This window comes from Glycine soja, chromosome 16 (genome assembly GCF_004193775.1).
Source record: "Glycine soja cultivar W05 chromosome 16, ASM419377v2, whole genome shotgun sequence".
Taxonomy (NCBI): domain Eukaryota; kingdom Viridiplantae; phylum Streptophyta; class Magnoliopsida; order Fabales; family Fabaceae; genus Glycine; species Glycine soja.
The window spans coordinates 30,197,460-30,210,917 of NC_041017.1; the positions used below are offsets into that span (position 1 = coordinate 30,197,460).

At 34.8% G+C, this 13,458-nt stretch overlaps 1 protein-coding gene and 1 pseudogene across 1 annotated transcript; one reads left to right on the forward strand and one right to left on the reverse strand.

The window, feature by feature from the left end:
- The first annotated feature begins 1,848 nt into the window (after positions 1 to 1,848).
- On the forward strand, positions 1,849 to 4,020 carry LOC114388978 (scarecrow-like protein 15). The gene has a single exon (XM_028349532.1). The coding sequence runs from the start codon at positions 2,043 to 2,045 to the stop codon at positions 3,663 to 3,665; it is 1,623 nt and encodes a 540-aa protein (XP_028205333.1). The 5' UTR covers positions 1,849 to 2,042; the 3' UTR covers positions 3,666 to 4,020.
- A 4,503-nt stretch (positions 4,021 to 8,523) lies between these two features.
- LOC114389060 lies at positions 8,524 to 9,434 on the reverse strand (annotated as a pseudogene).
- Positions 9,435 to 13,458: the final 4,024 nt, after the last annotated feature.

Below are 13,458 nucleotides of genomic sequence, written 5' to 3' on the forward strand. Positions count from 1 at the left end.
AACACAATTCAACTGTCTTACAACAAAATTTCGGCCCATCATTACAGATCCAAATCATATGAAAACTCAGCCATTAAAAATTAGTTTTCGTTTGATATGCAAATCTCGAATTGACTAATTTATCTAGTTACATACATAATTATATAGCAAAATTATTTATTTTTATATTGGTGAAATTCCATGTGTTATATATGTAGCTGCATTAAGCTTATTACTTCATATATTAAGAAAACCCTCATTTTATAAGTCGAAATTTAGTTTTATTTTTCGTGTACGAGTGGAATGTAATTTATGGGACACTGGGTGCTCTAATAATAAGATTAAATACTATTATGAAATTCCACGCAAAAGATGCAACTTATTAAGCTTTAGATCTAGACGAAAAGGATCGTTAAATTAGAATGTCGAACAAGTCCATAAACAAGTAAAGCTTTAGTAATAGTAATTCAACAGGGATATGAAAACCTGCCACATGATTCATGCATCTATTTCCGCAAAAGAATAAAGCTAAAGTACTTTCTATCTTTGTACGGACAATTTAGTCGACGATGAGCATGCAAATCTTACATGCTCGCTGGTTAAACTTGATGATGATACTGATCCCCAACAATTTTTACTGCTCAACTTTAATAAAAATGTGCAAGTCAAAAGTACCTCGATTCGTTTAAGAGCACTGTTTGCCCAACTTGAACCATTTTCACATTTGACATCGGAAGTTTTTTTCACTAAGACTCAATTTGATTTTCATTTATTTTTTTTTGTGAATAATTTGATTTTCTTCATTTAAAGGCTAATTATGTACGAGTATATATACTTTTAAAAAAAATTGTATTCGAATGCCAGTTAATAATAATTCTCACTTATTTATTTTAAACTCTTGTATTGATTCTGTAGAAAGTGATAGAATATTTTAATTTATTAGTGAAATAATATAAAACTGATTTCATTAAATCAAATATAATTTTAATTTTTTAAATTAAAGATTTTTTTTTAACTTGTCTAGTTAACATTTTATTTACAGTTATTGTACGTTGCGGGCAATGGCGAATTTTTCCATGCATCGAAAGATAAAAAGCGACTAAACCCTCCCATGCAAAGTAGTTAATGATGAACCTTTCCCTTAACTTCTTTCCAGGGGTATATATAAAGATGGGTGGTGCTAGTACTTGTCTAGGGGGGTCCATTGAGAACTTTTGTGGGTCCAATTTCAAGAAAGAACGGCTTAACTTGGAGCTTTAATAATGCCGCTATTTGACTCTTTAAGAGTTTCATAATCAAAAGACATATATATCTTTTCGAAATGTATAGCTTAAACTTGCCTTTAGTTGTTTTTCTTTCATCTCAAACAAATATACAGTAACTATTATAAAGTGAGAAAGTTTTTGTTGTGAATTATATAGTAATTGTTTACTGTTTAGGTTAAACATGTCATCTCCCTTTATCTCCTCCGGCAAGAAAAGCAAAATCAAAAGGCAAGCAAGTTTAGGGCATCTTCACGTAGAAGCTTCACAACACGATAAAAGGTTTTTCTCTCTCCGCGCGTGTTTGATGTCGTGCATGCATGGTGAGCATAGAACATGCATGACACCATTCATATATGTTATCAATAATCCATATCCATACATGATAAACACGGCTATACAGATAGAGATCAAAACTCATCTAATAGAAAATAAGACCAAAAGTAAAAATTAACAAATATTTTTTTTTTTAAAAAATGATATATTAAAGTTTTAGCTAAAATAAATGTGTGGTTCGTTGATATATATACTAAAGCTCAAACTTTAATTTAATTGTTTTATTTTTGTGATCAACTCCGATAGAGATATATTAAGTGTAACCCACCAGGGTCTCTTTACATGCACACACGCAAAGATAAAAAGGCGACGATCAAAGCAACCAAAAGCTCCCCTCTCACTCTCCTCATCCACTTTCCCCAAGGAAATTAAAGTAGCGAACAAGAACAGAACAAACAACTCTATTCGGAAAGAAAGCCACAAACAAAGGCATCCTTCCACACCACAGCTTTTACATTCCTAGCGATGAGAGTTCCCTCATCCCCACAACCCAACAACAACCATTCCCCTACCTCAAACCTCGTCCTCCACACAAACAACAACCCTACTACAACCTTCACCTACGAACCCACCTCGGTCCTTGACCTCTGCCGGAGCCCGAGCCCCGAAAAAAAACTCACTGTTCCCAAGCCAGAACCACAACACAACAACAACAACAACAACCTAAACCTAGACCTGGATGATCATGTCTTGCCTAATTCGGATTGGTGGGAGTCCATCATGAAGGACTTAGCCCTACCCGAAGACTCTCCCACACCCCTTTTGAAGACCAACATCAATCCATCATGCATCCCTGATTTCCCACCTTCTTCTCAAGACCCACCCTTTGATCACCCCCAAGATTTCACCTCTCTCTCAGAAATCTACAACCAAAACCTACCCTACAATTACCCCACCAACACTTTAGAACATTCCTTTTACGACCTAAGCCATAACCACCACCACAACAACAACAACAACGTTAACAACAACAATTGGGACTTCATCGAAGAGCTTATCCGTGCCGCCGATTGCTTCGACAGCAGCCACTTCCAGCTGGCTCAAGCCATACTGGAGCGGCTCAACAACCGGCTCCTTCGCTCTCCCATGGGCAAGCCGCTCCACCGAGCCGCGTTTCACTTCAAAGACGCGCTCCAGTCCATTCTCGCCGGTTCGAACCGGACCAGTTCGAACCGCCTCTCCTCCATGGCTGAGATTGTTCAGACAATTAAAACGTACAAAGCCTTTTCGGGAATTTCACCGATCCCAATGTTCTCCGTTTTCACAACCAACCAAGCCCTACTTGAAACCTTAAATGGATCTTCATTTGTCCACGTCATCGATTTCGAGATCGGCCTAGGGATCCAGTACGCTTCTCTCATGAAAGAGATTGCCGAGAAGGCCGGCGCCGGAGCCTCGCCGCTCCTCCGCATCACCGCCGTCGTGCCGGAGGAGTACGCCGTCGAGAGCCGCCTCGTCCGCGAGAATCTCAACCAGTTCGCGCAGGATCTAGGGATCAGCGCGCAGGTGGACTTCGTGCCGCTTCGGACCTTCGAGACGGTGTCGTTCAAGGCCGTGAGGTTCGTCGACGGCGAGAAGATCGCCGTGTTGCTGTCACCGGCGATTTTCAGCCGCCTCGGAAGCAACGGAGGCAGCGTCGGCGCGTTCCTCGCCGACGTGAGGAGGGTGTCGCCCGGAGTGGTGGTTTTCGTCGATGGCGAGGGGTGGACGGAGGCGGCGGCGGCGGCGTCGTTCCGACGCGGGGTGGTGAGCAGTCTAGAGTTTTATTCCATGATGCTGGAGTCGCTGGACGCGTCGGTGGCGGCGGGGGGAGGCGGCGAGTGGGTGAGGAGGATCGAGATGATGCTGCTGCGGCCAAAGATCTTCGCCGCGGTGGAAGGCGCCCGGCGGAGGACGCCGCCGTGGAGGGAGGCGTTTTACGACGCCGCAATGAGGCCGGTGCAGTTGAGCCAGTTCGCGGATTATCAGGCCGAGTGTTTGCTTGCGAAGGTGCAAATCAGAGGCTTCCACGTGGACAAACGACATGCTGAGTTGGTGCTCTGCTGGCACGAACGAGTCATGGTTGCCACGTCAGCATGGCGGTGTTAGCATACAGAAAAGAACAAAAGCCAAGAGAAGTAATTTCCTCTAATGACACCATAACCTGCTTATGTGAACTTTATTATATCTCAGTTCACTTTGACAAAGAATGTAGTTTAGCTTTAATTTAGTTATTATTATGGAAAATTACAAAAAGAAAAAAACTGGAAAGTACATGAAAACTTGTATTTCTTCCAGAGTTTTTTTGTTTTATCATGTAATGTGGATATATAAATTGTGGGGGTGTCTGTATTTAATTTGTTTGAGAAGAGCTGAGTTACCATGTAATGCTGGATATATACATCTGGCTTTTCAATCAAAACTAAAGTATTTGAGAAATGAATAGTTCTATCTTTATGGCTTATGGTGTGGAATATTTTGCTGTGGAAGTCAGAGATCAATAGCACCACATGTATACGATGATAGGCATATTCAGTGTAGAATAACAGTTTTTAATATCCACTTGATTAATTATAAGTTTTTTCTGCAGTTCTTGGATTAATTGTTTCTCGTTTTCTTATTAACGGTATGTGATATATATGTTCTGAAAAGCAAACTGCAACGGTTGTTCGACGTGACATGATCACATGAAGATGTTTTGTTTATGTTTCTGGATAAGAACATTCTTTGGCACATACTGCTGTTAACTCGATCGAGCATCTACGGAATGCAAAAGGAAGAAAAACAAGCACCAACGATTTGTGATAAACTGATATACAGTAGCCTATGTCTTCTGATTATGTGAGCAGCATCACTTCAAGAATTATCCCTTTTTTTTTTTTTAATTTTTTGCTTTTTGAAATTCATTTTCCGTGGCGTTGATAGCAAAATCAAATTAAACTTGTATTCGACCGGGCTGGGTGATGCTTTTGGAAATCCCAAGGTTTGAAAAATAAGTTATCAGAATTAGCAGAAGAGTTTGAGATTTTAAAGAAAGAAAAAGAAATACCCAGTCAGCAAGTGAATAAGTAGTTAAACGCCAAGAGACATGCAAAAGGATTTCTTTAAAGTAAATTAAACCTCCTGATCAAGCTATAAAATGTCAACAAGCTAGAGGTGGTTACTTCAAAGAAAACCTGCCCTAATTTGTCGGTAGAACTAAAATCCTTGATAAGCTCTTGAGTTACAAGAGGAATCCCAGTGACAAATCTTTGTAACGTGTTACACTAGACTTTATCTTACATTATATTGTTTTAATTATTTTTAATTACATAAATACGAGTAGTTTTTTTGTGTTTAACCGAAATATTTTCAATATAATAAATTAGTTTAAAGCGTAAAAAGAAATAAAAGTAATTTTAGTTATACGTCAATGCAAAACAAATTAAGATAGTAAACATTTTACATAAAGAAACATAATTTTTAAATAAAAGTAGCACTACTAGAAAATATACTTTTAACATTGTTAGACTAACATTGATTTTATATAAAAAAAATTATGTAAATAAAAACGCGGTAGCATAATCATAATGTGATTTTGTCAACATCGGCTTTTGTTTTAGAAAAAATCAACGTTGTGTTATCCTATTTATAATATTTTTTCGCGCTTCTCGCGCTCACTTTGACTCTCACGCTCTTTGTTCGTGACGCTTCAGTCCCGCTCTCACTCTCACTCTCACCCTTCAGTCTCGCGACAGTTCTCTCCCTCACGACCCTGACTCACCACCATCACTCGCGAAGGTGCTCCCCCGCGTTTTGCTGTGAGGCCATCATCGTTTCATCTTCTCGATACCTCACAACTTGAAGTCATATTTGGTTTCATGACTTGTTCCCTCGCGACTTCCTCCCCAAGTTAGTGCTTGAAAATGTGCTCTCTAAGAACCACCTTTGCTTCGTGTTTGAAAATGTGCTAGTTGACCTTGATGTTATTGCTTCATGTCTGAGTGTATTCACATATTGCATTGTTCATAATGGTTGGTCATCTTGTTTGAAATTGATAATGGTGCTAAATGCTACTAAACCATCATGAGGTGAATTTGCAATTCTCTAATGAAGCTTGTGTTCGTAAGTTATGGTAGTGTTGCTGTTTTTTTTTTTTTTTTGCTTGATTTGCAGTTATGCATGTGGAAGTTAAATTATATATACTTGTGTTTTTAAGCTATGGTAGTGCATCCTTTTGTATATAGTTGTGGCCTTGTGGGTTATGCATATGATAGCAACTTCATGTACATGATATGAGGTTAATGACAATTCTTAGTAAAACTCTTTGGTGGCACAATTTTGTTTCTGTAATGCTGCATATATGATGGTTTTATAAAATTTGCATAAGTGACAATGTACCTAATACATAACAGGTCATATGAAGCTCTAGTAGCTATGGTAGTTAGTTGTACCAATGGTTACAATTTAGTTGCATTAGCTGGTCTCAATCAATTAAGATGTATAAATTAGATCATAACCAATCATGCGATCATGTTTTAGGGTTGTTGGTTTTCTTCCATACATGGTATAGTACTTAAAAGATACTACTTCTTTAAGCAAATTTATGGTTTTTAAAATTGAAAAATTGAGCATTTTTTATACCAATCCACACACTCCTTTTCTTTTATCATCATCTTTGAATTAATCCATAAAATAAGTATTATTAGTATTCTAGTATTTTACTTTTTGCTAAAAATAGTTATACTACTCATTTACTTTTAATTGGCATGGAGCTTTATGAATGGTCCAAAGAAAACGAAAAGATTAGTGTTCTAATATTAGTGTATGAATAGATTTTTCATACAATTGTATACTAAGCTTATTGAGATGTTATTCTTTTTATATGTTTATTTATGTTTCACCATTTAATAATAGTAAATTTTATATTGTAAATGGAGTTTAGAAACGATGAATGAAGATCAAAAGAATTGAAATGAAATGACTAAGACAATGATGAAGATTAACATAAAATCAAAGTAAATGTTCAACATAGTTCATATTAAGGATCAAGTTAGGAATTTCAGGACTATTATCAAATAAACATGACAAGATATAACACATCAATAATGACAACATGCACTCTATTACATACAAGAACATACTTGGCATCTGCTAGACAGTAATGACAATATGCACTCTATTACATACAACCATGATTTGGTGAACCCAATTATACTGATTGGATGGACAGAACTCAGAGATTTCTATGGACTCAGAGGAAATCATCAAGTGATCATGACCCATTTTGGACACAGTATTTTTTTCCTGACCATCTTCAAAAGCAGCTCTCAACCAAAAGTTTATCCTAAATGGCATTACTTGTATCACCAAATTCTTAACTCAGTCACTTTAAAGTCCTGTCGAATGAGTACAAAGTAACTTGCAACAGTTTGGTGAGTAACTCAACACTATATATAATCAATACAAAAATAACCCTGTCTGTCAAATTTTAAAATCATATACATATCTAAGATGAACTTAATGTTAATTTCAGGATGTACCGAGTATCATATACTCATTTATGAAAGATGCAAGATTCACACATCTGAATTTGGAAGGAATTACGAAATGAAGGATTATTTATAATCATTGAAGAAAGTCTACAAAAATTGGCTATGGATGGAGGACTTTTGCACAATCACAAAAGTTGGAAGCTGGAACTTTTTGAGTTCCCAGATGCAACATCTAACTTTGTTTTATTTTGGATTTGTTTGTAATTTAAGTACATTATACTATACTAATATGTGTAAATTTTTGTTTATAACTCTTGGTGATATATTTTGTAAGAAATGATGCTTGGAATGTTTCTGCTATGAGTCTTTTTATTAACTTATCATTTTGTGGATAGACAGATTATTATATAAAATATATTGCATATTCTAATTTTATTACATTTAGTTTTCATTTATTTCTTTTTAAGGATGACTTACATTTGTTTTTAGAGATTTTATAACTTTGAATGATAATTTGTGCTATGTATAATTACAGTTGATCATTAAGAAACAAACAGGATATTAAAAAAAAATTCCAAAACACAATATCAGATTTTAGAAAAACCAATGTTGTTTACCAAAAAATAACATTAGTTTTTCAAAAAACTGATGTTGTGGTTTACTAACAACATTGATTTTATTAAAAATTGATATTGTTGAACAAAAAATAACATTAATTTTTCAAAAAATCGATATTGTATAATTTAGTTTAACATTTGTTTTAAAAAAATCGATGTTATTATTTATATTTTTAACGTTGGTCGTTGGTCATTTCAATATTGATTAATAATTAATGTTAAAAATCTATAATAACTAATGTTAAAAGCCTATTTTCTAGTAGTACAATCCATTTTCTAAACCTAATATGGAAATTAAGTCCGAACCAGACTAGTCACCCACCGTCCAAACCCAAATCCTAACAACCCATGCTGCTTCTTCAATCTTGCACACAATTTTGTCTTCTCACGGTGTGCTGATTTGGGAGCGAACAAAAGCAGTGACGAAGGTGATGCGAAAGATCCTTCCAAACGGGAAGGCACGATGATGAACTCAAAAACACATTGTGCGCACAACAAAACCACCGTCACCCATAAATGAGAATAGAATCAGATCATTGCAAACCACCATAAAATCCACCACGAAGCACAACGAACCCATCGCAAATCCTATTGGGAAACAATCATGACCCATTAACGGAATTAAAACCAGATTTCATATCATTGTGAACCATCAAGATCCTTCGCAAAACCCACCGTGAACCACCGTAGATTGTCTCCTTTCCTCTATAGTAAACAAGTTATGTGTTTTTTTTTCATTGAAACTTTATATTAAGCACAAATCATCTATTAAATGAATGATTTTTGAACCTAGTCTCATTAAATAAGACAAACATAGTTAAATTTAGCTTATATTTGAGAAAAAAAATTGAACTCTTTTTTACTTATAAAAGAAAATGGAAGAAGTATTTCCGTAACTTTAGCTTAAATAGATAATCCTGATCAACCTTCATACAGTTGATCTATATATTTTCGTACAATTTAGCATTTTCCTTGCTTTATTAAGATAAGTTTAGGTAGTGCAATATTTTCTCAAACTGAGAAGCAATTATGTTATTACATTAAGCAAACCACTAGACGAGGCTGTAGACAAAACAACCATTTATTTTTAGTAAACAAACTTTTCATGTCACCAACACTCGTAGAACTTGACATCAACACGAAGCCGGAAATAAACTTGACCTTCAAAAGCATCTGTCATAATGGTGGCAATTCCTCTGTGCATGAAGAAATCTCCGGTGCCACCGATCACCGAGACATCCCTAGTCTTCTTCAAGGTAGGGTCGGCTCCAGCCAAGGTGATGGTTCCACGATGATCAGTGCTGTTGAGAACAAACGTGAATCCAAGCCACGCAGTGAAGGTGTTCTTGGTGTCGTAAATGTAAGAGCCTTGTGCCCTACCGACTTGGTTGGAGTGAAGGTTGTTGTCCAGCGTGACGGGGTCGTCGAAAACCACTATGTTTCCGAAGTGGAACTGGCTCGCCAATTTGGTTAAGTTTGCACCTTCTGGGGCTGCCACTATTGCGGACGTTGCATTGGCTGCGTTGCTTCCGTTGTAGATGATGTCGTGGAAGAAGAGGACTAAGTGCTAGCATGGTGCATGTTGTGGCCTCTTCACTGGGAAGGGTGAACATAGAACAAAGAACATGAAGAACACAACGAGGGCAACTTTGACACCCATTAGTGCTTTTCCCTAGCTATGCCAAGAGAAGAAGAAAAGAAGACGGAGAGAAACACAAGAGGACTTTGAAATAGGAAAGGACTACAAGTTTCAACCAATACTTTAGTGTTATGGACTTGGCTTATATCGGGTCCTATGGTCCTTCTTATAAGGACTTATGATCACTGAAGAATGAAGATTACAATGATATTATCTTATGTAAGACTTTTTGGTCCAGGTTACATCATGTCTATATATTTTTTTTTTCTTCCTTTTCTATCCATTAAACTTTTGCCAACTCTTGGATTGTTATTTTCCGTGGTACCCTAATAATTAAACGGAGTGGGGTTAAAGCAAGATTTTAACCGAATGTTTCTATATAATTATGAGACTAATCTTTAGATTTAGAAGATTTAAACTTTCTATTGTAAGTAAAGTTTACTTAAGTTGCGCGCAACCAACCAACAACGTTTAGTTGCACTCATCCAATTAGTTAATGCTAGAAAAGTTATTCTGTTTATGTATTTATTCTATATTAATAAATAATACTTATAAACGCAGATAAAAAAAGTAATACAAATGTCTTAATTATCAGTAACCTTATTTTTCTCTTCATGTCCTGTTCGGTTCTACTTTTACCTTTTCATTTGTTTTATTAACTATTATCAAACTCTATGCATTTTAAAAAAGTCATATTTGGATACATGGTGGTTGTAATTCCTCTATGGATATTTTATAAAGTTCATCTTCAACTATTAACTATTAAGTTAATCTTATAATTCTGGTATATTATGAGTTAAAAGCTTGTGTAGACTCTAGACTGAGAATTTTAATATCCAAAATGCATGGCCTTTGAATGTTTCTAGTTAAACTTTCAAGTTTAAACAATCATATATTACAATGACAAGATCATTTGTATAAATATAAATGATCAGCCTTAGACTTCACACAACACTAAAGTCTCAATTTTTACTTTCTTGTCAACATCCGTCCTTCATGACTCATTAAATATGAGATCCTTATAATTTAATAAAATACACATATAAGTTTAACCCAATAATAAAAATGTGTATGAAATATATATATATATATATATATATATATATATATATATATATATATATATAAAGTTTTTGATTCATGACTCTTATCTTTATCCAAAAATCAAATCAAAAGCATTTTATTGATATGGTTAGTGTTAAGTCAAGGAGAATTGGAAAAAGGTGTCTACATTAATTAGCCAAGTAACAACCATAAACATAAATGTGACACTGGTACTGCATTTTTACCTAAAATTTCAAAACATTATGAGTCTATTTTCTTACATTTTTTCATCAAGTCCAATCTTAACTATATATTATAAAACATTAAACTCACACGTAAATAAAATGAAATCCCTCAATGAAGTCATTGACCCAAATGGTTGACATATTTATCATATTATCAGTGGCCTTGGGTCAATGAAGAGTGGCATATAGGTATGGAGAATACATGAATGGTTGAATTAATAAGCCACATTTGTCTTAGTCTAATGAAGTAGACCGACCATTTTATTCAAAACGTAGTTGGAATTAAAAAGAATATTATACAATTTTTATCATTAAATATTAATTTATTAATTTTTGTTAAAAATATCACTTGAGAATTTAAATTCACAGTACAATCTCTCCCCCTCGTTTTTCTCTTCACCTTTCTTCATTGGGTCAACCTTAATTATATCTCCGAAAAAAATATTGTTCATAGCTACAATTTCAGTTGTTATTAATCTTATATATGTGAACCAGATGAAATATTATCCTTTTATATTTCTTTCGGGGGATGGGGGAAGCAAAAGAAAAGGCATACATGATTAGATTATGTTAAAAAAGAATCACACGGTTCCGTGAGATTATTGTTCATGAGAACTTTTGTATTTGGTTGGGGTATTGCTTATACCATCACAGCACTGCCCTAGAGGTTACATTTTACTTTTGCTGATGTAATCCGTGAGATTTTTGTTCATGAGAACCTTTGTATTTGGTAGGGGTATTGCTTATACCTTTGTTTTATATATAATCATATCTTTTCTTGAGAAAAAAAATGGTAAACTATTTTTTTTAATTCTTAAACTTTATAAAATTTTATTTTTAATTCCTAAATTTTTTATTTCTGTTTTTAGTCTATAATTTTTTTCATCCTTATCCTTACTTTAAGTCCATAAACTTTTTTTGTCCTTACTTTTAATCCTTTTAAGGAACTAAAAGTAAAGACGGAAAAAAGTTAAGGAATTAAATAAGGATAATAAAAAAGTTGAAGAATTAAAAATAAATTAAAAAATTTAGAGACTAAAAATAAAATTATAAAAATTTTAAGGACTAAAATGATAATAAAACCAAAAAAATGTTAATAAAGAATGGCACAAATTTTCCTAACTACAAATTTAGTGATCGATGAATATTTATTTTCTGGTTATGGAGATAGTTTATGCCTTAAGCTAGCATTGACTTATGGCAATTGTTATAGAGGTTAGGGGTGTTCATGAGTTCAAGTCTATTTATGACCAACCTAATCCAATTATATTAGGTTGAGTTTTTTTTTAAGTGTTTAGGTTGAACTCAATCTAATCCAATGAAGACCTGATTATATATAGGTTGAGTAGCAAATTCTATTTTTTTACCCGACCCAACCCATAGTCCCATATCATACAATTAAAATTCTTATTATTATATATAAATTAATTCTTTTAAAAGAACAAACTTATGTCATTTCATTCATAACAATATCGAAAATATAATTGGGAATGCGCTCAAAGAGTTGGTTGCTAGCATAAAACCTAGATGCCCTAACAAGAGAGTGAATAACTTGATTTTCTTGCCTCCTGACTAAACTCACCCTAGAATTTGGATTACTTTTAAAAAGAGATTCACAAGTGTTCTTGATGTGATAAAATTATGAAAAGCCTTTACCATTGGAGTTAAGGCAATTCATCACTGATTTGTAATCAACCTCAAGAGTTATGTGCTGAAACTATATGTCTGGTAGCCATTTAACTGCTTGGAGTAATGCTTAAACCTTGACTTCTTTTGGCTTTATTATTCCTTATGCCTTCATGGTTTTTGTTGCAGTAAAAATTCCCTTCTCCCCCACAAAGCACCAAGCATGCACCAAACAATCCTTGTTCTATGAAGATTGATGCATTAATATTGAGTTTGACAATTCCATGTTGTGGCTTCTTCCATGTCAGAACTACATTTTGTGAGTCTGAGTTAGCCACTTGCTTTGATGGATGATGGCGAACTGATCTCCATTCATGCAGGAAATGCAATGCGAGATTTGTAGAGACATTTGGTGGTGGATTTTTGGCTTCACATATCTTGTCATTCTCCTTTTCCATATGCACCAAATTATGGTTGGAAAGGTGCTTTTCGGATGCGTTGGTAGAGTATGCAACATGTTGAAGATCATCTCCTTTGCAGATTCAAAGCTTTGTATATGAGAACTAATGGGTTAAGAATTGGCATTCTCATAATATCTCGTGAATCACCATCATTAAAAATTTGATCAATAATATCACTTTTCCAACAGTTACTTTCGAAATCAATAAGTGAACTAACAACCAAATGTTCAAGGCCAAAAGGAATTTGTGTTGAAACATAATACTTATCTTTGGTTTGAATCCAAGGTTGTGTCCAGATGTTTATAGAACTTTTGTTGCCAAGCCTCCATCCCTTGTCCTTCCTTACCAAAGTCTATGAATCGTGGATGCTACGCCATGTATGGCTTGAATTGTGCCCTAAGGGACATCAAAGAATCCTCCATTGGGAAAGTATTTAGCTTTGAATACCTGAGTCATTATAGCATTAGAATTTGAGGAAAATTTCCATGCTTGCTTCCCTAGCATGGCAAGATTGAATCCATTAAGATGTCTGAATCTCATCCTTCCAAATTCCTTTTTCATTGTTCGTTCTTCCCAGTTCAATCAATTGATTCCTTTCCTTGAACCAACTTTAGATCCTCACTAGAATGAGTTCATCATTTTTTGGATTTCTTCCTCCAAAGATGTAGGAAGCAAGTAAATACTTATGTAGTATGATGGGATTGCCTAAACACTTGATTTGAGAAGAACCTCATTTCCTACTTTTGACAAATGTTTATTGGACCAGTGATTGATGCATTTTTAGAGCCTATCCTTC

Excerpts from the sequence above, each read along its gene's own strand:
- LOC114388978 (XM_028349532.1), top strand. The coding sequence starts at position 2,043 with ATGAGAGTTCCCTCATCCCCACAACCCAACAACAACCATTCCCCTACC.